This window comes from Globicephala melas, chromosome X (genome assembly GCF_963455315.2).
Source record: "Globicephala melas chromosome X, mGloMel1.2, whole genome shotgun sequence".
Lineage (NCBI taxonomy): Eukaryota > Metazoa > Chordata > Mammalia > Artiodactyla > Delphinidae > Globicephala > Globicephala melas.
Window position 1 is genome coordinate 57828253 of NC_083335.1, and position 24935 is coordinate 57853187.

Here is a 24935-nt window from a genome sequence, read left to right on the forward strand (position 1 = left end):
AGGAGCACTCCCAAACTCATTCTATGAGGCCACCATAACCCTGATACCAAAACCAGACAAAGATACTACAAAAAAAGAAAATTACAGACAAATATCACTGATGAATATAGATGCAAAAATCCTAAACAAAATACTAGCAAACAGAATCCAACAACACATTAAAAGGATCATACACCATGATCAAGTGGGATTTATCCCAGGGATGCAATGATTCTTCAATATACGCAAGTCAATCAATGTGATACGCCGTATTAACAAGTTGAAGAATAAAAACCATATGATTTTCTCAATAGATGCAGACAAATCTTTTGACAAAATTCAACAACGATTTGTGATTAAAAACTCTCCAGAAAGTGGGAATAGAGGGAACCTACTTCAACATTAAAAAGGCCATATATGACAAACCCACAGCAAACATCATTCTCAATGGTGAAAAATTGAAAGCATTTCCTCTAAGATCAGGAAAAAGAAAAGGATGGCCACTCTCACCATTATTATTCAACATAGACTTATAAGTGCTAGCCACAACAATCAGAGAAGGACAAGAAATAAAAGGAATAAAAATTGGAAAAGAAGAAGTAAAGCTGTCACTGTTTGCAGATGACATGATACTATACATAGAGCATCCTAAAGATGCCACCAGAAACCTACTAGAGCTAATCAATGAATTTAGTAATGTTGCAGGATACAAAATTAATGCACAGAAGTCTCTGGTATTCCTATACACTAATGATGAAAAATCTGAAAGGGAAATTAAGGAAACACTCCCATTTACCACTGCAACAAAAAGAATAAAATACCTAGGTATAAACATATCTAGGGAGACAAAAGACCTGTAGAAAACTATAAGACACTGATGAAAGAAATTAAAGATGATACCAACAGATGGAGAGATATACCATGTTCTTAGATTGGAAGAATTAATATTGTGAAAATGACTACACTACCCAAAGCAATCTACAGATTCAATGCAATCACTATCAAATAACCAAAGGCATCTTTTACAGAACTAGAACAAAAAATCTGAAAATTTGTGTGGAGACAGAAAAGACCCTGAAGAGCCAAAGCAGTCTTGAGGGAAAAAAGCTGAGCTGGATGAATCAGAGTCCCTGACTTCAGACTATACTACAAAGCTACAGTAATCAATACAATATGGTACTGGCACAAAAACAGAAATATAGATCAATGGAACAAAATAGAAAGCCCAGAGATAAACCCACACAGCTATGGTCAACTAATCTATGACAAAGGAGGAAAGGATATACAAGGGAGAAAATACAGTATCTTCAATAAATCATGCTGGGAAAACTGGACAGCTATATGTAAAAGAATGAAATTAGAACACTTCTTAACACCATACACAAAAATAAACTCAGAATTGATTAGAGACCCAAATGTAAGAACAGACACTATAAAACTCTTAGAGGGCTTCCCTGGTGGCACAGTTGTTGAGAGTCCACCTGCCGATTCAGGGGACACAAGTTCATGCCCTGGTCTGGGAAGATCCCACATGCCATGGAGTGGCTAGGCCTGTGAGCCATGGCCACTGAGCCTGTGCGTCCGGAGCCTGTGCTCCACAATGGGAGAGGCCACAACAGTGAGAGGTCCACATACCACAAAAAATAAACTCTTAGAGTAAAACATTGGAAGAACACTCTTTGACGTAAATTACAGCAAGATCTTTTTTGATCCACCTCCTACAGTAATGGAAATAAAAACAAAAAAAAACAAATGGGACCTAATGAAACTTCAAAGCTTTTGCACAGCAAAGGAAACCATAAACAAGATTAAAAGACAACCCTCAGTATGGGAGAAAATATTTGCAAAGGAATCAATGGACAAAGGATTAATATCCAAAGTATATAAATAGCTCATGAAGCTCAATATTTAAAAAACAAACATCCCTAACCAAAAATGGGCAGAAGACCTAAATAGACATTTCTCCAAAGAAGACATACAGATGGCCAAGAAGGACATGAAAAGCTCCTCAATATCAGTAATTACTAGAAAAATGCAAATCAAAACTACAATGAGGTATCACCTCACACCAGTTAGAATGGGCATCATCAGAAAGTTTTCGAACAACAAATTTTGGAGAGCGTGTGGAGACAAGGGAACCCTCTTGCCCTGTTTGTGGGAATGTAAATTGATACAGCCACTATGGAGAACAGTATGGAGGTTCCTTAAAAACTAAAAATAGAATTACCATATGACCCAGCAATCCCACTACTGGGCATATACCCAGAGAAAACCATAATTCAAAAAGACACATGCACCCCAATGTTCCTTGCAGCACTATTTACAATAGCCAGGTCACGGAAGCAACCTAAATGCCCATCAACAGACGAATGAATAAAGAAGATGTGGTACGTATATACAATGCAATGTTACTCAGCCATGAAAAGGAATGAAATTGGGTCATTTGTTGAGACATGGATGGACCTAGAGACTGTCATACAGAATAAAGTAACTCAGCAAGAGAAAAAAAATGTGTATATTAACGCATATATCTGAAACCAAGAAAAATGGTATGGACGAACCGCTTTGCAGGGCAGAAATTGAGACACAGATGTAGAGAAGAAACATATGGACACCAATGGGGGAAAGCAGTGTGTGGGGGGTGGGGGGGTGATTAACTGGGCAACTGGGTTTGACACGTACACCATGATGTGTATAAAATTGATGACTAATAAGAACAAGATGTATAAAAAAATAAAAATAAATAAAAGTCAAAAGTTCAAAAAAATAACAAAAAGAAATACAAAGGATCATGAGAGATTTCTACAAGCAACTATATACCAATAAAATGGACAACCTTCAAGAAATGGACAAATTCTTAGTAAAGCACAACCTTCCAAAACTGAACCAAGAAGAAATAGAAAATATAAACAGGCCAATCACAAGCACTGAAATTGAAAATGTGATTAAAAATCTTCCAACAAACAAAAGCCCAGAACCAGATGGCTTCACAGATGAATTCTATCAAACATTTAGAGAAGAGCTAACACTGTCCTTCTCAAACTCTTCCAAAACATAGCAGAGGGAGGAACACTCCCAAACTCATTCTATGAGGTCACCATCACGCTGATACCAAAACCAGATAAAGATGTCACAAAAAAAAGAAAACTACAGGCCAATATCACTGATGAGCACAGATGCAAAAATCCTCAACTAATTACTAGCAACCAGAATCCAACAGCACATTAAAGGGATCATAGAACATGATCAAGTGGGGTTTATCCCAGGGTTGCAAGGACTCTTCAATATACACAAATCAATCAATGCGATACACCACATTAATAAACTGAAGTATAAAAGCCATATGATCATCTAAATAGATGCAGAAAAAGCTTTTGACAAAATTCAACACCAATTTCTGATAAAAACCCTTCAGAAAATAGGCATAGAGGGAACTTACCTCAACATAATAAAGGCCATATATGACAAACCCACAGGCAGCATCGGTCTCAATGGTGAAAAACTGAAACCTTTTTCACTAAGATCAGGAAGAAGACACTCTCACTACTATTATTCAACATAGATTTGGGAGTTTTAGCCACTGCAATCAGAGAAGAAAAAGAAATAAAAGTAATCCAAATTGGAAAAGAAGAAGTGAAGTGTCAATGTTGTCAGATGACATGATACTATACATAGCGAATCCTAAAGATGCTACCAGAAAAGTACTACAGCTAGTCAATGAATTTGGTAAATTAGCAGGATACAAAATTAATGCACAGAAATCTCTTGCATTCCTATGCACTAATGATGAAAAATCTGAAAGAGAAGTTAAAGAAACACTCCCATTTATCATTACAACCGAAATAATAAAATACTTAGGAATAAACCGAAAGGAGACAAAAGAGCTGTATACAGAAAATATGACACTAATGAAAGAAATTAAAGATTATTCAAACAGATGGAGAGATATACCATGTTCTTGGACTTGAAGAATCAATATTGTGAAAATGACTCTAGTACCCAAAGCAATCTACAGATTCAGTGCAATCCCTTTCAAACTACCAATGGCATTTGTCACAGAGCTAGAACAAAACATTTCAGAATTTGTATGGAAACACAAAAAATCCCAAATAGCCAAAGTAATCTTGAGAAAGAAAAATGAAGCTGGAGGAATCAGGCTCCTGGACTTCAGCCTATATTACAAAGCTGCAGTAATCAAGACAGCATGGTACTGGCACAAAAACAAAAATATAGATCAATGGAACAGGATAGAAAGCCTAGATATAAACCCACACACATGTGGTCACCTTATATTTGATAAAGGAGGCAAGAATATTCAATGGGGAAAAGACAGACTCTTCAGTAAGTGGTGCTGGGAAAACTTGACAGCTACATGTAAAAAAATGAAATTAGAACACTCCCTAACACTATACACAAAAATAAACTCAAAATGGATTAAAGACCTAAAAATAAGAACAGACACTATCAAACTCTTAGAGGAAAACATAGGCAGAACACTGTATGACATAAATCACAGCAAGATCCTTTTTGATCCACCTCCTAGAGAAATGGAAATATAAACAAAAACAAATGGGACCTAATGAAACTTAAAAGCTTTTGCACAGCAAACGAAACTATAAAGAAGACAAAAAGATAACCCTCAGAATGGGAGAAAATATTTGCAAGCAAAGCAACTGACAAAGGATTAATCTCCAAAATATACAAGCAGCTCATGCAGCTCAATATTAAAAAAAACAAACAACCCGAGCCAAAAATGGGCAGAAGACCTAAATAGTTATTTCTCCAAGGAAGATATACAGATTGCCAACAAACACATGAAAGGGTGCTCAACATCACTAATCATTAGAGAAATGCAAATCAAAGCTACAATGATATATGACCTCACAACAGTCAGAATGGCCATAGTTAAAGTATGTACAAACAATAAACGCTGAAGAGGGTGTTGAGAAAAGCAAACCCTCTTGCATTGTTAGTGGGAATATAAATTGATACAGCCACTATTGAGAACAATATGGAAGTTCCTTAAAAAAATAAAAATAGAACTACAATATGACCCAGCAATCCCACTTTTGGTCATATACCCTGAGAAACCATAGTTCACAAAGAGTCATGTACCACAATGTTCATTGCTGCACTATTTACAATAGCTAGGACATGGAAGCAACCTAAGTGTCCATTGATAGAGGAATGGATAAAGAAGATGTGGCACATATATACAATGGAATATTACTCAGCCATATAAAGAAAGGAAATTGAGTTATTTGCAGTGAGGTTGGTGGACCTAGAGACTGTCATACAGAGTTAAGTAAGTCAGAAAGAGAAAAACAAATACCGTATGCTAACACATATATATGGAATCTAAAAAAAAAAAGGTCTGAAGAACCTAGGTTCAGACAGGAATAAAGACACAGATGTAAAGAATGGACTTGAGGACATGGGGAGGGGGAAATGTAAGCTGGGATGAAGAGAGAGAGTGGCTTGGACATATGTACACTACCAAATGTAAAATAGATAGCTAGTGGGAAGCAGCCACATGGCACAGGGAGATCCGGTCAGTGCTTTCTGTCCACCAAGAGGGGTGGGATATGGAGGGTGGGAGGGAGACACAAGAGAGAGGCGAAATGGGGATATATGTATATGTATAGCTGATTCACTTTGTTATACAGCAGAAACTAACACACTATTGTAAAGCAATTATACTCCAATAAATATGTTAAAAAAATATACAGCTCACTCCATCCTAGGCCTACTAATCAGGATTTTCAGGGAAGGACCTTGGAATCTATATATTTCCTTTGCCCCAGCAATTCTGATGATAGGCAAATTTGGAAAGGATTTCACTTCACTACACTATGTCACTGTGGCTAAATATTCTAGTTGGTTCTTTCCCTCCATAGTAATTGGTCAAATTTTGTGATTTGTATTTTTCTTGTCTATTTGTTTATTGTGTATACATCTTCTGGATTGTAAATTCAAGCTCTACAAGGGTGTATATCAGGCCTGCCTTTTCACTATTCTATCCCCAGCACTAGAACAGTGCTTGGTATGTACTTGATGTTCAGTAATATTTGTGGAATGAAAGAATGAAATTTTTATACTATTTTAAATGTTATACTCCATTTACAGTTATTACAAAACACTGGCTATATTCCCTGTGTTATACAGTACGTCCTTGTAGCCTGTCTTTCACCCAACTGTTTGTACCTCCCACTGCCCCATCTCTATATTGCCCTTCCCCTCCCCACTGGTAATCATTAGTTTGTTCTTTGTATCTGTGAGTCTGCTTCTTTTTTGTTATATTCACTAATTTGCTGTAGTTTTTAGATTCCATATATAAGTGATATCATACATATTTGTCTTTCTCAGTCTGACTTATTTCACTTAGCATAATGTCCTCCAAGTCCATCCATGTTGCTACAAATGGCAAATTTTTTTGTTCTTTCATGGCTGAGTAGTATTGCAGTGTGTGTGTGTGTGTGTGTGTGTGTGTGTGTGTGTGTGTGTGTGTGTGTGTTCCACATCTTCTTTAACCATTCATCTGTTGATGGACACTTAGGTTGCTTCCTTATCTTGGCAATTGTAAATAATGCTGCTAAGAACATTGAAGTGCATGTATTTTTTGAATTAGTGGGTTTTTTTTTTTTTTGGATATGTACAGGAGTGGAATTGCTGGGTCATATGGTAGTTCTATTTTTAGTTTTTGGAGAAATATCTATACTGTTTTTCATAGTGGCTGCATCAATTTACATTCCTACCAACACTGTAAGAGGGTTTCCTTCAAACAAATGAATGTTTAACAGAAAGGTGTGCCCTCTATTTATAGCACACAGAATAAAAATATATAATAATATACATTTAAACTAATGGCAGTTTGGAATATTATTTTTTAATTATTTTAATAGAAATGTACTTAGAAACTTATAGGGCCTGAGAGTCATCATTTTAAATAGCCAATATATTTGAGCTGTCAATACATTGGAGTTATGGTTATAGAAGATACTTATTCTACAAATGGTTATAGAAGATACTTATTTTATAAATTTATGAGCAACTCTGGAGGGATAAAGTTTATCCAGGAGACTAAAGATTTGGAAACCAATTATCTCAATTTCCAGTTTCCTCAGTTAAGGAATCTGAGTCCCAGAGTGATAAAAAAAACTTGACCATGGGTCATATAAAATGGTTGAAAAACTGTATTATACAAAATTTTGAAACAAAGAAATAAATACTTGAATTCCCTGGTGGCTTAGTGATTAGAATTTGGCGCTTTCACTGCCGTGGCCTGGGTTCAGTCCCTGGTCGGGGAACTGAGATTCTGCAAACCACATGGCACAGCCAGAAATAGGAATAAATACTCTTTACATAATTGATAGCTGGAATGTAGAAGAGGCTATTTGGAGTAAGGTGGATCCAGAGTGAAAAACTGGAACCAAGGCCTAGAATTAATAAGACAATAGATACTGATTCAGTTTTAGGGAGAACATTTTTGGAAAAAAAAACTATCCAAAAACTGGACTGAGGAACCTTATAAAGTAGTATGTTCCATGTTCCTATTATTTTCATGCAAAGACTGAATAGCCATCCACCTATAATGCTGAAGAAGAAACTTTTACCTTAAATGGAAGGTTAGGCTAGTTGGCTTCCAAGATCTCTTCCATCGTCTATGATTCTTTGAAAATGTAATAAACCCATTAAGATTATGTTTGTATACTGAATTATTTTCCTGGTGCCTTCCAGTTTTGAGAAATAGCCAGAGAGGAACTATGTCAGCCCTAGTATGTAATAAATTTCCATATAGTCCCAATGTTCACATATTATTATACCTTTATCATTATACAGTATATAATCATTCATTTCTCCCAAGAAGGGTGAAAAAAAGAAGTTGAAAATAAATGGACATTGGCTTCTGTTTTCTGTCTTCTTCTCTCTTCCCAAGCCTTTATGACCCAAAGGAAGCCAAAAGCATCCTAAGAAAACTGGTATCGTTCTTCTTCTGCCCACACCATCATTTTCCCAAGCATCTGTGTCTAAGATTATTGTGAAAAAGAAGCATCAGTATTTGATAAGCGTCGTATTCAAAGACAGGAAATAGAGAAAGTACATGACAATTTAATGGAACTTTAGTAAGAAGTTGAAATTCTTTACTTTTTCTGAAGTCTAGTAGCTTATTCTCAATGAGACCATATACTGGGAAATTGAAATGGAACTATACTCTTTAAAATAGTGTTTCACCTATGGGAGAATTTAGCAAAACTAGAAAAATTAATATCCATAAATATTTTCCTTTTCTACCAGGTAATATTCACTTGGGAGCCTACAAAGCAATCCATATGTTTCAGGTTTCACATTTAGCATTGAATGCTAAATACATCAAAGGTACTACATATCCTGAATTTGAAGAGAAAATGCCCCCCCAAAAAAAATTATAAAGAAGAATTAATCTTCTTGGACTAACTGAATAGTTCTTCTGTTTTGCCCTGCATTTTTTTTTGCAAAATCTTACCACGTAAAAGTTAACTTTATTCATGTTTTTTATTTACATTAGAGAATATCTAAGGTGGCTTTGTATTGAAGTGGACCTTGTTGTATAGAAGCAATTCTACTTGGTATACAAAGAAATGGTACCATAATCAAATTTAGATCTGAAATTATGAAATGCTATTGAATGACTTTCTACACTAAAAGAGAATATACAGGTTTTAAGAATTCTTCTTCCACTTTGTAGATTGGCGTGACAATTCTACTTTGTAGAGTCATATGGCAAAATTATAAAGGTTACAAACTCTAATCATATAAAATGAGCTTTTTGAAAATTACATGAGAAACTTGAGAATAAAATTGGTTTTAGACTGCAGCTTCCAAAAAATGTTGGAGTAGACATAATTTTCCCTATCCTTCCCAGTAAGTACAACTAAAATCCCTAGACATTATATATAAAACAAATATAAGAAGACTGTGAAGGGTGGAAAGACCTCACATCTGCTAGGGACCACAGGACCTAAAGAATAACATAAAAATATATACATTCATTTATTTATTATTAACCATTTTTTAATTGAAGTATAGTTAGTTTACAATGATGTGTTAGTTTCAGGTGTACAGCAAAGTGATTCAGTTACATGTATATACATATATATGTATATATATATATATATTCTTCTTCAGATTTTTTTCCATTATAGGTTATTACAAGATATTGAATATAGTACCCTGTGCTATACAGTAGATCCTTGTTGGTTATCTATTTTATATATAATAGTGTATATATATTAATCCCAAACTCCTAATTTGTCTCTTCCCCCACCCCGCTATCCCCTTTGGTAATAAGTTTATTTTCTATGTCTGTGAGTCTTATTTCTGTTTTGTAAATAAGTTCATTTGTATCATTATTTTAGATTCCACATATAAGTGATATCATATGATATTTGTCTTTCTCTGTCTGACTTCACTTAATACAATGATCTCTAGGCCCATCTGTGTTGCTGGAAATAGTATTATTTCATTCTTTTTATGGCTGAGTAATATTCCATTGTATATATATACCACATGTTTATCCATTCATCTGTCAATGGACATTTAGGTTGCCCTATAACTATTAAGGAAATTGAATTCAAAAAAGTCTCCCCAAAAAAGAATCTACAAGTACCCATAACCTACAGCTAACATCATACTTTAACGGTGAAAAATAGAATGCTTTTCCTCTGAGACCAAAAACAAGATGTCCACTCTAAACACCTTTATTCAATATAGTAGTAGAAGTTCTAACCAGCACAATAAATCAAGAAAAGGAAATAAAAGATACACTTGATTAGCTGTGTAGAAAATCATAAAGAATCTACAAAACACTCTTACAACTAATAAATGAATTCACCAAAGTCTCTGGATACAAGATCATCATATAAAAATCAATTGCATGTCTATATAGTAAAAATAAATGCAATGAAATTGAAATTTAAGATATGAATAAATTATTTGCAATCCCTCAAAAAATCAAATACTTACATGTAACTCTAACAAAACATGTACAGGATTTGTATGCTGAAAACTACAAAACACTGATGAAAGAAATAAAAGAAATTCTAAATAAATGGAGAGACATTCTGTGTTCATGTACTGGAAGACTCGACATAGTAAAAATGTAAATTCCCCCCAAATTGATATTCAGGTTTAACATAATTCCTATAAAATTCCAGCAAGATTGTTTGTTGATGTAGACAAGATAATTCTAAAATTCACATGGAAAGGAAATATGCTAGTATAGCTAAAACAGTTCTTGACAAAAACAATAAAGTGGAAGAAATCCATCTACCCAATTTTGAGACTTATTATATAACTACAGTAACCAAGACTGTGGTATTGGCAGGGTGATAAGACGTATAGATCATTGGAACAGAATGGAGAGCCCAGAAATAGTCCTGCACAACCATGGCCAACTTAGTTGATTTTTGACAAAGGTGCAAAAGCAATTCAATGGAGGAAGTCTTTTCAAGAAATGGTGCTGGAACAATTGGATATCTATAGGAAAACATAAATTAACCTTGATGTAAATCTCACACCTTATACAAAGTGAATTCATAATGGATCAGAGATTTAAGTGTAAAAAATAAAACTATAAAAATTTTAGATAACATAGGAGAAAATCTTTGTGGCCTAGGGCTTGGTGAAGAATTCTTAGGAATAGGACTAAAAGCATAATCCATAAAAGAAAAAAGCAGTAACTTGGACTTCATCAAAATTAAAAAAAAAACTTTTGTGCTGTAAAAGACAAGGATGATGAAAATACAAGCTACAGATGAGGAGAAAATATTTGCAAACCACATATCTGACAAAGAACTCATATCTGCTACAGAATGGGAGAAATTTTGCAAAACCACTTATCTGACAAAAATTCATATCTAGAATATATAAGGTACTTTCAAAACTTAATATTAAAGAAAAGACAAAAATTACAAAATGTACAAGAGACATGAAGAGACATTTCACTGATATATGGATGGCAAAAAGCACATGAAAAGATTTTCAACATCACTAGCCATTAGGGAAATTAAATTAAGAACTTGATGATCTATTGCTACATGCACCAATGAGAACAGCTAAAAGAAAAAGAATTACTTATAATACGAAGTCCTGGCAAGAATGCCAAGAAACTGGATCTCTCATACATTGCTGGTAGAAATATAAAATGGCACAACTTTTATGGAAACAATTTGGCAGTTTCTTTTAAAATTAAACATATAATTACCATTTGACCCAGCAGTTGCATTCTTGGGCATTTATCTCAGAGAAATGAAAACTTACATCAGCACAAAAACCTGTACATGATTGTTCATAGAAGATTTTTAGCTGTATATAATAGCCAAAAATTAGAAACAACCCAAGTGTCCTCCAAGTGAAGGGTTAAAAAAACATTGCAAAGAAACAGAAACAAAATGGTACATAAGTATCATGGAAGAATACTTAGCAATAAAAATGAATGGACTATTGATATATGTGACTTTAATAAATTTCCAGGAAATTAAGCTGAATGAGAAAAGCCAATTTTTTGAAATTTTTGAAGTCACATGTATGACTCCATTTATATAACTTTCTCAAAATGACACCATTATAGAGGTGGAAAACAGATTGGTGGATGCCAGGAGTTGAGGATGGTGGGAGGGAGGAGAAGAATGGTGTGATAAAGGAACATAGAATTGTACACATATATTGTACAATATCAATTTCCTTTTTCTGTTATGGTGCTATAATTATGTAAAATGTAAACTGGAGGAAACTGAATGAAGACCAATTTTTGCAACTTCCTGTAACTCGAAATTTATTTTACTATAAAAAGTTTTAAAAATTGATTCTAAATCTAATAAAATGCAATTTTAGAATACTTAAAATACGCAGGTAGTCATTATGGAGCCAAACAAAGTTACTAGAAGGCACATTTTCACGTACAAAGAGCAAGACTGGAAATGGGATATGAACTATAGCTAGAGCTGCATGTCTGGTCCCTTTCAGAAAAGAAACAATTCATGTTTCTTTTGAAATATTTGGTGGATAATTTTCACCAGAAATAAAAACAAAAACAAAAAAGTGTTCTGCGACAGGTTGCATGTTGCTTGAAAGTCTGAGTATTTAGATAAATATTTATTCTAATAAGGTATTTTAAAATAAAAGCAGCTACTTTTATTTTAGCTTATTGAGTAATAATAAAACTGCATTATTCTAGGTATCTACTTATTCTTTTTAATCATATTTTATGCTGTATCCATTCATTATTTTAATGGCTAGAACTGCTAAGGTTTCTATTTTTACAAAACTTTCTCTTCTATTTCTCTTATAAAGACTTGGATTGGGAATCGAAGAAGAAAATATCGTTTAATGGGGATTGAAGTTCCACCTCCAAGAGGAGGCCCTGCTGATTTTTCTGAGCAGCCCGAATCTGGTTCTTTATCTGCACTCACACCAGGAGAGGAAGCTGGTCCTGAAGTAGGAGAGGATAATGACAGAAATGATGAAGTATCCATCTGTTTGTCTGAAGGAAGCTCGCAAGGTATTTTATATGCTCCATCTCCTAATGATATCTTCCGTGAATTTGATGGTTTTTTACTTGCTTTTCAGCTTACTGCACTTCAAATCTAAAGTCCTCAAAACATTTGGTTAAATATTTGAAAAGAATAGACATATATTTATTCTATTTTAAAATGATAGTTGTATATATTTAAAGTGTGCAACATATTTAGATATACATGTACATAGTGAAATGATTACTACAGTCAAGCTAATTAACATATCCATCTCCTCACATAGTTACCTTTGTGTGTGTGTGTGGTGAGAGCACCTGAAATCTACTTCCAAAGCAAATTTCCAGCATTCAATATAGTACAGTAGACCCTTAAACAACATGGCTTTGAACTGCACTGGTCTACTTTCAATAAATACATTGGAAAAACTTTTGGAGATTTGCAACAATTTGGAAAAACTTGCAGACAAACCATGTAGCCTAGAAATATCGAAAAAGTTAAGAAAAAGGTATGTCATGAATGCATAAAATATATGTAATATACATATAACATACAAAATATGTGTTAATCAACTGTTTATGTTATTGGTAAGGCTTCTGGTCAACAGTAGACTATTAATAGTTAAGTTTTGGAGGAGTCAAAATTTATACTTGGATTTTTAACTGTGCAGGGTGGTTGGTGCCTGTAACCCCCATGTTGTTCAAGGGTCAACTGTATTGTTAACTTTAGTCATCATGCTCTACATTAGTTATTTAGACTTATTCATCCTATGTAATTGCAATTTTGTACCCTTTGGCCAATATTTCCCCATTTTCCCCACCTCCTCACCCTGGTACCTACCATTCTACTCTCTGCTTCTATGTATTTGACATTTTTTGATTCCACATGTGAGATCATGCAATGCTTTTCTTTCTGTGTTTGGCTTACTTCAGTTAGCATAATGTCCTCTAGGTTCATCCAAGCAGTTGCAAATGGCAGGATTTTTTTTAAAGACTAATATTCCATTGTATATGTATACCACGGTTTCGTTATCCATTCATCTGTTAATGGACACTTAGGTTGTTTCCATCCCATGACGAATGCTGCAATGAACATGGAAGCACAGATACGTCTTTGGGGTACTCATTTCATTTCCTTTGGATATATACAGAAGAGGAATCGCTGAATCATATGGTAGTTTCTTTCTTAATTTTTTGAGGAACCTTCATACTGTTTTTCATAATGGCTCTACCCCGTTTTTTCCATATCCTCACCAACAGTTGTATTTTACCTTTTTGATCTTTAATGCTTCCACCTAAGCAGTCTCCCACATTGTCATCACAAAAAGTGACACTCATCTACCACAATAATGATCTCCATGATTCAAAATATTGGTTATTACAACAATCCATAAATTATAGTATATGATCGTTTTAATTTTATTGGAATTCTAGTCAATTTGGGTCAGAGCAATTTAAATGCATTGTAATCAAAGAGAGTATGATGTAATGTGACAAATACCAGACTAGTAGTTGGACAATCTGGGTACGAGTCCTAGATCTTCCACTAGCTGATTATGTGACTTCAGGCAAAGTATTTAATTCATCAGGCTTTAGTTTTCTCATCTGCAAAATAAGGGAATTAGGCTGGATCATCTTTATAATACTTCTCAGTGCTTCCCTAAATGAGAATTCAAATAATAACATGTAATCATACCATTTGTCCATGAGAAGTATTTTTCATTTGACTTCAAGCATAGAAAGAGTCCTCTTCTGACACCTTTTTTATGAACACTTTTATTGAGGTTTAATTTACATAGAATAAAATTCATCCATTGCAAAAGTAGAGTTCAATGATTTTTAGTTAAGTTTATAGAGTTGTACAACCATCACCATCACTAAAATCAAATTTTAGAATAATCTCTTCAAATCACTAAAATCCAATTATAGAATATTTTCACCACTTCAAAAAATTTCCTTGAGCCCATTTTCAGCCAGTATCCACTCCCACCTCCAAACCTAGGCAACCACAGATCTGATTTCTGACTATATAACTTTGTCTTTTCTGGGCATTTCATATAAATGAATCATATAATATATAGTGGGGGTGTTACATCTGTAATAGAGAGAGAGAATTTTGCATTGGCCCATTTTGTTTGTTTTTATTTTATCGGTCAGGGTATTATTCACACTATATTTTCCAGTTTATTTTTGCCTTCTAAATTTGCTTATGGGGTTTTCAAATGTCAGAACTTTTGTTTGTAATTTTTATATTGTTAAATATACCAATTCTTTCCTTTATGGTTTGTGACTTTGGTGACAGGATTACAAAATCCTTCCTTGTACTACAATTATGTAAACATACCCCATATTTGCTTCATGTATCCTTATGGCTTCATTTTTACAACATGATATTTATCCCACCTAGAAATTGTTTTGCTTTAAGATACGTGAAGACAATACCTAATTTTGTTTTTTCCAAATGATTAACCAAGTGCCCCTACACTATTTGTTGAATAAGTCAGCATTTTTCCAGTGAGTTTGTGTAGCTTTTTTTAATCAAAGATAGATAGATAGATAGATAGATAGATAGATAGATGATAGAGAAATAGAGAGAGAGATAGACACAAATTCATGTATGTATACATACGCACATGGATTAAATTCTGGATTTCCTATTATGTTAGATTGATCTGATTGTTTATAATTGTGGTTTTATAAGATATCTGAAGATCTGGAAAGGCTCTCATTCTTAGCTCTTGTAGTACATTGATTCTTCTAGATGAACTTAGTTCATACCTTTACCCAATACCCCTCCCCAAATTCATTTAAGATTTTTGTTACTGCACTAAATGGATAGGATAATGTGGGAAGATGAATGCAGTTTTGCATGGGCTGAGTTTTAAATGAGGACAGGACATCCATGTGGAGCTGACCAGCATACCCTTGGATAATATGGGTCTGGAGCTCAGAAGAAGGGGTAAGATATGAGAAGAAATATTGGAGTCACCCATATCGAGGCCAAAAAAAAATGTCTAGCCATAGAAATAGATGATTTAGTTAGGTGAGAAATGGAAAACAAGAAAGGAAGATAGACAAGGACAGTGTGTTGAGAAATATCCAGATTTCTGGAGGAGAAAAAGGAGCCATTGAAAGAACATTCAGATATAGGAGAATCAGGATAGTATGTTATTACCAAAACCAAGGAAAGAAAACGATTTCAGAAGGAAGAGGCATCATTATCTCAATGGTCTCATAGAGGTTGCGTATAAGGCATCTAAAGTGGTTAAAGGTACATAAGTGGACGATAGAACAGTGGTATGAAGGAGTGGAGGGAGAGGGATATGGGGAGCTGTTTTTCAATGGATATAAAGTTACAGTTACAGAAGAGGAGTAAGTTCCAGAGAACTGCTGAACAACTCAGTGCCTGTAGTTAGTAATAAGTGATTGTATTCTTAAAAACTTAAGAGGGTAAATCATGTTAAGCATTTGTAACACAAAAAAAGGGACACAAGGAAACTTTTGGAGGTGATGGATACATTTATTACCTGGACTGTGGTGGTGGTAACAAAAGTATATACAAGTTCAAATTCACCAAATTGTATACATTAATTATGTGCAGCTTTTGTGTACAAATATTTTCAGTGATTCTAAATAGATCCTTAGAGAATGATGTCTGGCAGCTATTTGAGGGATAGTGGGGAGGTAGGGATTTGTGTGTTTCTATGCGTGGGTCAGAGAACTGTGAGGAAATATTCTGATAAAAGGAAATTATATAAGCCCTTAAGGGGAGTTTCATTCCCCAACTCCATCTTCCCCACCTAAAAGGGAATTTTAAAAAATAAAATAGTTAATGGGAAAAAAGTGAGTTAATTTTAAGGTTGCTAATGGACCACTGCTCCTACGCTAGCATCCTTTGTCATTTAATAGCTTGCTCTCTAGACAGCTGATATAGTAATCAAGATCTAATGAGAAAAATGAGAGATAATTTAATGCATGAATCAAAAAACACTTGATGGGAAGTGAGATTGCCTAGGATTCCTCTCGGTGGCTTATTTTTCACAGCTGCATGGTAACCTTTTCATTCTCATCAGAAATTGCAAAATAAAAGCATAAAAGAATTTTCAAATACTGAGAAGAGTCTTTTTCCGTATGGTTTCCTACTAGTGCTGTCCTGTTATCATCCTCATTTTACTGATGGAGAATACTAATCTGATTTAACTGTGTGATTCTTTTGTGACAATTAAGGGAATTGTATCATCCGGCCTAGATTAACATAATACCTTTAAAATATGCTGACCATATTCTCTTCCAATTATGAAACTGTAGTCGAATGTATGTTTACTTTGAGTTTCCATTAATTACATCTTAGAGATATGGAGGCAAGATAATCAGAGTAGCTTCCCATACTATTTCAGAAAACTAACAACTTGAAACTCAAGGTCCTTTATAATACAGCTGTTGATTCAATAGGGTTAGAGTCTTTTAAATGTCTAAGAAGAAAAAAAATGTCTTTAAATCAGGGCTCACATTTTACATGTCAAAAAACAATTAAAATCACTTAAAAATATTCTAGAAAAGAACTCTACGAGCAAAAACAAGGATTATTTTTTAAAATACAGTAAAAGGCAGGGTTAGCCAAAGTCACAAAAAAGTGCTGTTGATCTTTTAGCGGTTTCAAGTCCATTCTTTTGCTTCTGGGAGAGTAGGTACTTCCCTGATACAGAGCTTCTGACTTACCTCTAATTTCCTCCTACTTTCCACCTTCGCTTCTCCCATTTCCTTTGCCTTTCCATGTGTGGAGGTGAAGTGAAAGGATATGTGGTTGGCATTGAAAACGAAAAGACTACCTGGATTCACCCCCCACACTGAACTGCAAACTTTAGCAAATGTAATAGATGACTCAGCTCCTTAATTTCAAGTTTTGTGTCTACCAAAATATATTTATGGTTGAGCAACTTTAAAGATTTATACTATCCTGAGAAGTGAACTGTCTAAAGTATAGAAACAACATCTATAATGTTAAATTCGTTAAATTTTATAACAAAGCCTCTTTTCAGCTGTACCTATTATGTATGTGGATATGCACATGAAAGATAATTCTGCATACAGCTACTTAGTGTGAGCATGTGGCCACCACATAAAGTGCCCACTAGAGCTTTCACTGATTAGTATTCTACTTATTTATTTTCCATTTAAGAGAGCTGCTTTTGTTGAGTAATAACCAGACATATTGACAGTATTTAGCTTTCAAACTTTTACAGATGTGTAAGCTACCTATAAGCAAAAGAAAACATGCTTTATTCAGCTGTATAATTTCATACCTTTTTACTTTAGAAATCCTCAAAACAGTTTTTATATGCATCTTATAAAAGAATCATCAAATCATGGATGAATCTGTTGCTGGTAAAGCAGAACTGTTTACCAAGCTATGAGCAAGTGAGAACAGAAATGTAAGGCAAACCTCTAAGGAATGATACCAGTAAAGATCTGTTGATGAGCAATATAACTCCTATTTATAGGGCACCAGTACTAATACCAGCTCTGCATCTAAATCTGATGACAATTTTCCCTTCCTTCATTTCATTTAGTTGCTGATTACACAGGACTTGAAATACGGTGATTTGAAATGTCCTAATAATTAATAAAATTTCCTCTATCTAGGAACCACTTTTTTTAAATTTTTTATTTTATATAGGAGTATAGCCAATTAACAATGTTGTAATAGTTTCAGTTACACAGCAAAGCGACTCAGCCATACATATACATGTATCCATTCTCCCCCAGTCTCCCCTCCCATCCAGGCTGCCACATAACATTGAGCAGAGATCCCTGTGCTAAATAGTAGGTCCTTGTCGGTTATCCTTTTTAAATATAGCAGTGTGTACATGTCAATGCCAAACTCCCTAACTATCCCTTCCCTCCACCCTTCTCCCACTGGTAACCGTAATTTCATTCTCTAAGTCTGTGAGTCTGTTTCTGTTTTGTAAATACGTTCATTTTTATCGTTTCTTTTTAGTTTCCACATATAAACGATATCATATGATATTTCTCTTTCTCTGTCTGACTTACTTCATTCAGTATGGAAATCTCTAGATGCATCTATTTTGCTGCAAATGACATTATTTCATTCTCTTTTTATGGCTGAGTAATATTCCATTGTATATGTGTACCACATCTTCTTTATCCATTCCTCTGTCAATGGACATTAAGGCTGCTTCCATGTCTTGGCTATTGTAAACAGTGCTGCAATGAACATTGGGGTGCATGTATCCTTTTGGACCATGTTTTTCTCCTGATATATGCCCAGGAGTGTGATTGCAGGGTCATATGGTAGCTCTATTTTTAGTTTTTTAAGGAACCTCCATACTGTTCTCCATAGTGGCTGTACCAATTTACATTCCCACCCACAGTGTAGGAGGGTTAGGAACCATTCTTTTATAGAAAAAAAATCAGTTGAATTTTTAGTGGACTTTGCATTAAAACTCTGGTAAAACTTCCCTGAATATCTTTAATTCTCAATGCACTCATATGTGAGTTCCTGGATGAGCAATGTTTTCCTCCTAGTCATTTCCCATGTTCATACACTGCACCCTTATATGTCTTTCCATGGGAAGGAATGGACTCAAAAAATCTTAGGAGAACTGATAACTATTTCTGTTCTGCTTTCTATGGTGAAATAAATTGTTCATTACCAAGAGGCTGAGAACTTCCACTAGTATTTATCCAAACAATCTATGACATGGCTGTGCAGAAAGAAAAGAGAGAAACATTAGCCCTATTTTTCTAAGGGATAGAGGTAGGGGAAATCTTAAGACAGAGGATTATCTTGTAGACACACTATACTGTGAATTAGCCACTTCTCCTAGCTCAGCACAGAGAACTTTTTAGTACACTGATTTTTCTGAGTTAACTTTTCTTTTATTTTTTCTTTTCTCATTTTTAAACTATCAGGGTTTTTAAAAAAATTTCATTGCTGTTTTATTAGTATGACAGCCAGTGATTGACTACTCATTCATACTTACAGTATGCAAACTTCTTTTTCCAGTTTTGTTGAGATATAATTGACCTACAGCACAGTATAAGATTAAGGTGTACAACATAATAATTCGAATTACATATATCATCAAATGATTACCACAAAAGTTTTAGTAAAAATCCCCCACCTCATATAGAAACAACATTAAAGAAATAGAAAATTTTTTTCCTTGTGATGAGAGCTCTTAGGATTTACTCTCTTAGCAATTTCCATTTATAACACACAGCAGTGTTAGTTATCTTTGTCATGTTGTGCATTACATTCCTAGTATTTATTTATCTTATAACTGGAAGTTTGTACCTTTTGACCACCTTCATCCAATCTCCCATCCACCCACCCCCTGCCTCTGGTAGCCACAAATCTGATCTCTTTTTGTATGAGTTTGTTTCTGAAGTATAATTGACCTATGATGCTTTGTTAATTCCTGATATAAAAAATAGTGATTCAATATTTCTATACATTTCAAAACGTTCACCATGACAAGTATAGTTGTCATCTGTCACTACAAAGATATTACATAATTATTGACTATAATTCCCCACACTGTACATTTCATACCTGTAACTAATTTATTTTGTAATTGAAAGTTTCTTCCAATTAATCTTCCTCAACTATTTCTGTCCTGCCCACACCCCACCCCATCTGACAACCACCTGTTTGTTCCCTGTATCTATGACTCTATTTCTTTTTGATTAGTTTGTTCCTCTGTTTTGTTTTTTAGATTCCACATATAAGTGAAATCACACAGTATTTGTCATTCACTGTTCGACTTATTTCATTTAGCATAATACCCTCTAGGCCCATCCATGCTTTTGCAAATGGCAAGATTTCATTCTTTTTATAGCTGAGTAATATTCCACTGTGTGTATATGTGTGTGTGTGTGTGTGTGTGTGTCTGTGTGTATACCAGATTTTTCCTTATCCATTCATCTAGCAATGGGCACTTAAATTGCTTCCATTTCTTGGCTATTGTAAGCAATGCTGCAATGAACATAGGGGTGCATATATCTTTTTGAATTAGTGTTCTCATTTTCTTTGGTGAATACCCAGAAGTGGAATTGCTAGATCATATGGTAGTTTTATTTTTAATTTTTGAGAAGTCTCCATGCTGTTTTCCATAGTATCTGCCAGCACCAATGTACATTCCCACTAACAGTACACGAGGGTTCCCTTTTCTCCCCATCCTCGCCAACAGTTGTTATTTCTTGCCTTTTTGATAATAGGCATTCTGACAGATGTGAAGTGATATCTCAAAATGGTTTTGATTTGCATTTCCCTGATGATTAGTGATGTTGAGAATCTTTTCCTGTTGGTCATCTGTATGTCTTCTTCGAAAAAAAAAATGTCTATTCAGGTCCTCTACTTATTTTTTACTTGGGTTGTTTGTATTTTTGATATTGAGTTGTATGATATCTTTGTATATTTTGGATCTTAACCCCTTATCAGATACATCCTTTGAAAATATTTTCTCCCATTCAGTAAGCGGCCTTTTTGTTTTGTTGACAGTTTCCTTTACTCTGCAAAAGCTTTTTAGTTTGATGTAGTTTTATTTGTTTATTTTTGCTTTTGTTTTCCTTGACTGAGGATATATATCCAAAAAATACTGCTAAGACTGATGTCAAGGAACTTATTACCTATGTTTTCTTCTAGAAGTTTTATAATATCAGGTCTTACAGTTAAACCTTTAATCTGTTTTGAGTTTTTGTATATGGTGTGAGAAAGTAGTCTATTTTGATTCTTTTCTATGTAGATGACTAGTTTTTTAAACACTATTTATTGAAGAAGCTGTACTTTCCCTATTGTATATTCTTGCCTCCCTGGTCATAGATTAATTGCCCTTATAAGTGTGGGTTCATTTCTGGGCTCTCTGATTCTGTTGATCTATGTATCTGTTTTTGTACTAGAATCTTACTGTTCATTACTGTAGCTTTATGGTATAGTATGAAATCAGGGAGCGTGCTACCTCTTGTTTTGTTCTTCTTTCTTAAGATTATTTCAGCTATTTGGGGTCTTTTGTGCTTCCATACAAATTTTAGAATTATTTTTTCTAGTTCTCTGAAAAATGCCATTGGTATTTTGGTAGGGAACGCATTGAATCTGTAGATTGCTTTGTGTAGTATGGTTCTTTTAACAATATTAATTCTTCCAACCCATGAACGCAGAATTTCTTTCCATCTGTTTTGTCATCTTCAATTTATTTCCTCAGTATCTTATAATTTTCAGAGTACAGATCTTTTACCTCCTTAGTCAGATGTATTCCTTAGTAATTTATTCTTTTTGATGCGATTGTGAATGGGATTGTTTTCATAAATTCTCTTTCTGGTAGTTCACTGTTAGTGTATAGAAACACAACAGATTTCTGCATATTAATTTGTTATCCTGCAACTTTACCAAATTCATTGACGAGTTCTAGTACTTTTTAGGGGTATATTTAGTATTTTCTATGTATAGTGTCATATCATCTGTAAACAGTAAGAGTCTTCCTTATTCCTTTCCAATTTAGATGTCTTTTATTTATTTTTCTTATCTGATTGCTATGTCTAGGACTTCCAATACTATGTTGAATAAAAGTGGTGACAGTGCCACTCACTGATGGGCAGAGTTGTGTCCCACAGTCTCTGGCTATAGGGCCCTGGGAGTCCTGGGGTTAGCACAGGTGCACTGGTGACCTGGGCCAGGTCCTGGGCACTCTGGTGGATGTAGTCAGGTCCTGGAGCAGCTGGGAGCTTAGGAGATCCTAAGGCAGTCAGCCTGCTCATGGGTGAGGCTGTGTCCCTTCCTGGCTAGCTGTTTGGTCTGCGGCATCCCAGAACTGGTGCCCACTGGTTGGTGGGCAGGGTGGGTCCTGGCACTAATAAGCTAGAGGGGGGATTCCAAAGTAGTGCTTACCAGCAACAATGTCCTTATGGTGGAATGAACTCCCCCAAATGGCTACTGCCAGCGTCTGTGTCTCCAAGATGAGTTTTAATCACCCCCTGCTTCTCCAGGAGGCTCTCTAAGATCAGCAAGTACATCTGAGCCAGGCTCCTTTCAAATTATTGCTTCTGCCCTGGATCTTGGAGGGTGTGAGATTTTGTGTGTGCCCTTTAAGAGTGGAGTCTTTTTCCCACAGCCCTCTGGCTCTCCTGAAAGTAAGCCCTGCCTTCAAAGCCAAACTTTCCGGGTAGCTCATCTTCCCAGTGCAGGACCCCTGGGCTGAGGAGCCTGACGTGGGGTTTCAATCCCTTGCTCCTTGGGGAGAACCTCTGCAATTATAATTATCCTCCTGTTTGTGGGTCACCTTCCCCAGGTGTATGGTTCTTCACTATACTGTGTCTTTGCCCCTCCTACTCCTCTTCTTGTGGCTCCATCATTATATGTCTAGCAGTAAAGATTCTTTCCTGCTAGTCTTCATGCTGCTCTCATGGGTAGTTGCTCTGAAATAGTTGCAATTTTGGTGTGCCCATGGGAGGAGGTGAGCTCAGGGTCTTCCTACTCTGCCATCTTGGCCACTCCCCCTACAGTATCAGAATACTAAATTTTGATCATAAAAAGAATACATGTTCATTATATAAAATATTGGAACATACAATGAAAAAGTTAGAAATATTCCTACCCCTCAGTGATATCCTCTCTTGAAATGGGGTTGAGAGAATATTTATGCCAGTGTTTTCTCTGCATATATACAGGATTATTTGTGTGTGTGTACACGCATATACACATCCCTTTTTACAAAATTGAAAATGTACTATATTTATAGCTTTATATCATGTATTTGAACATTATTTGTATCACTTTTTTCTTATTAAAATGGGCAATACATGTTTATTGTAGAAAATATTTAAATATAAATAAGCAAATGAAAGAAAATAAGAATTATTAAAGCAAGTAAATTAGACAAAATGAAGAGTAATAAAAGTTGCCTGTAATTTCAATCAGAAATAATAATGGCAATGTTTTGGTGTAAATAACATCAGTATTTCTTTTCTCCATGAAAATGTGTACTTGTTTTCTTTTATAAAATTAAGATCACAGTGTACCTATAGAGTAGATTTTGTCACCTTCAGTTTTTCTCTTTCCAATAGATCATGAATATTCTCTTTATTATCAACTATTATTCTACTTTATTTTTAGTGGCTTTCTAGTATTTATTGTAAGGATAAGCCCTACATGATTTATCCAAGCCTTCATTGTTAAGCATATAGGTTACTTCATTTTTTAAATTATAAGCAGCACAGTGATGACCATTCTTAAATTCAAATCCATCCACATTTATTTCATTAGAATACATTGTTAGAAGTAGAATTGCCATTTGTGTCTTTTTACAATAGAGAAATTATTTAAGTGATTTTGAAAAAAGCATTCTCAATAAAGTTTTAAGGAATGAAAAATGAAATCATGGCCTTCTTTGTTTCTGTAGAGGAGTCCAGTGAAGTTGTTCTAAATGAGGCAAGGGCTCATAAGGAGGAGAACCACCATACAGTATCCTCAGATAATGTGGTATGTACGTTTTGAAATTCTTTCCTCATTGTATGATGGATTCCAAGGATTTGTTTCCAGTTGGTGACAATATCAGCATTGTCAGAATAAAGTCTTGCTCCACTTCACAAACCAAAACGGATCTGTTACCAATGCAATGATATGTCTTATAGGGTTTAATAAATGAAATTTAAAGCAATGTCATTTATACCGTTTTTTTTAATTTAGGAGCTTTGCAAATATAAAAACCTAATGCTTACTACACATGTGACATTTTATACATAACAAGTTATTTTGCTTCAACACATTTAGCAAAGAGCAGATTTTTTCTCATTTGACAGATGGCAGAGTTAAAAAAGTTTAGCCTGAGAACATGGAGGAAGGCTTACTTAGTTCTGGGACTTGTATCCAAGGATTCCTGATTCTTGTGTTCTTTGTTCAGACCATACCTATCTATACTGTTTTTGGAAACTTTTCTTCTTTTTAGTTAAATTGGACTCTGCTGGTCATCTTAAAAATTGCAGCAATGGAAGAAAGGCAGTATTAAGAAACTGAATAGCAAGCAGATACAGCCTACATGTGGATTAAACTGAGTTTTGTGAAAATGTAAACATTGATATGTAGAGATCTTCTCTAAGCAGCTGTATCAGCAGCATCTGTTTATATTCTGACTCCAACAAATAATACAGAAATCAAGATGGTATTAACCTAAAGTCAGACATAAAGGCAAATGTCATTGTGCTTTTGCTTTTGCTTTTGAATCAGTGTTTTGTGCTTGTGCTTGATTGTAAACTTTACAAATGGTCCCTATAATGGATTTTTCTGTTACAAAATGGCTGTAACTTCAAGATTTACCCTGGCTTCCATTACAAACATTATTTATCTGACACTATAATTCTGTCACATCTCCTTAATAAAAGTTGAGCACATAAAATACAGTTTTGTTCTTTTTTTGTTAGATATCAACAATAT

At 34.6% G+C, this 24935-nt stretch overlaps 1 protein-coding gene across 2 annotated transcripts in view; it reads left to right on the forward strand.

Annotated features, from left to right (window-relative positions):
• HDX (highly divergent homeobox) overlaps positions 1 to 24935 on the forward strand; it is a 177611-nt gene that overhangs the window by 127343 nt on the left and 25333 nt on the right. For both annotated transcript variants that reach the window (XM_030850157.2, XM_060292913.1), the window contains 2 exons: positions 12310 to 12517; positions 23905 to 23984. In XM_030850157.2, coding sequence (XP_030706017.1) covers positions 12310 to 12517; positions 23905 to 23984 — 288 coding nt within the window. The remainder of the gene's footprint in view (positions 1 to 12309; positions 12518 to 23904; positions 23985 to 24935) is intronic.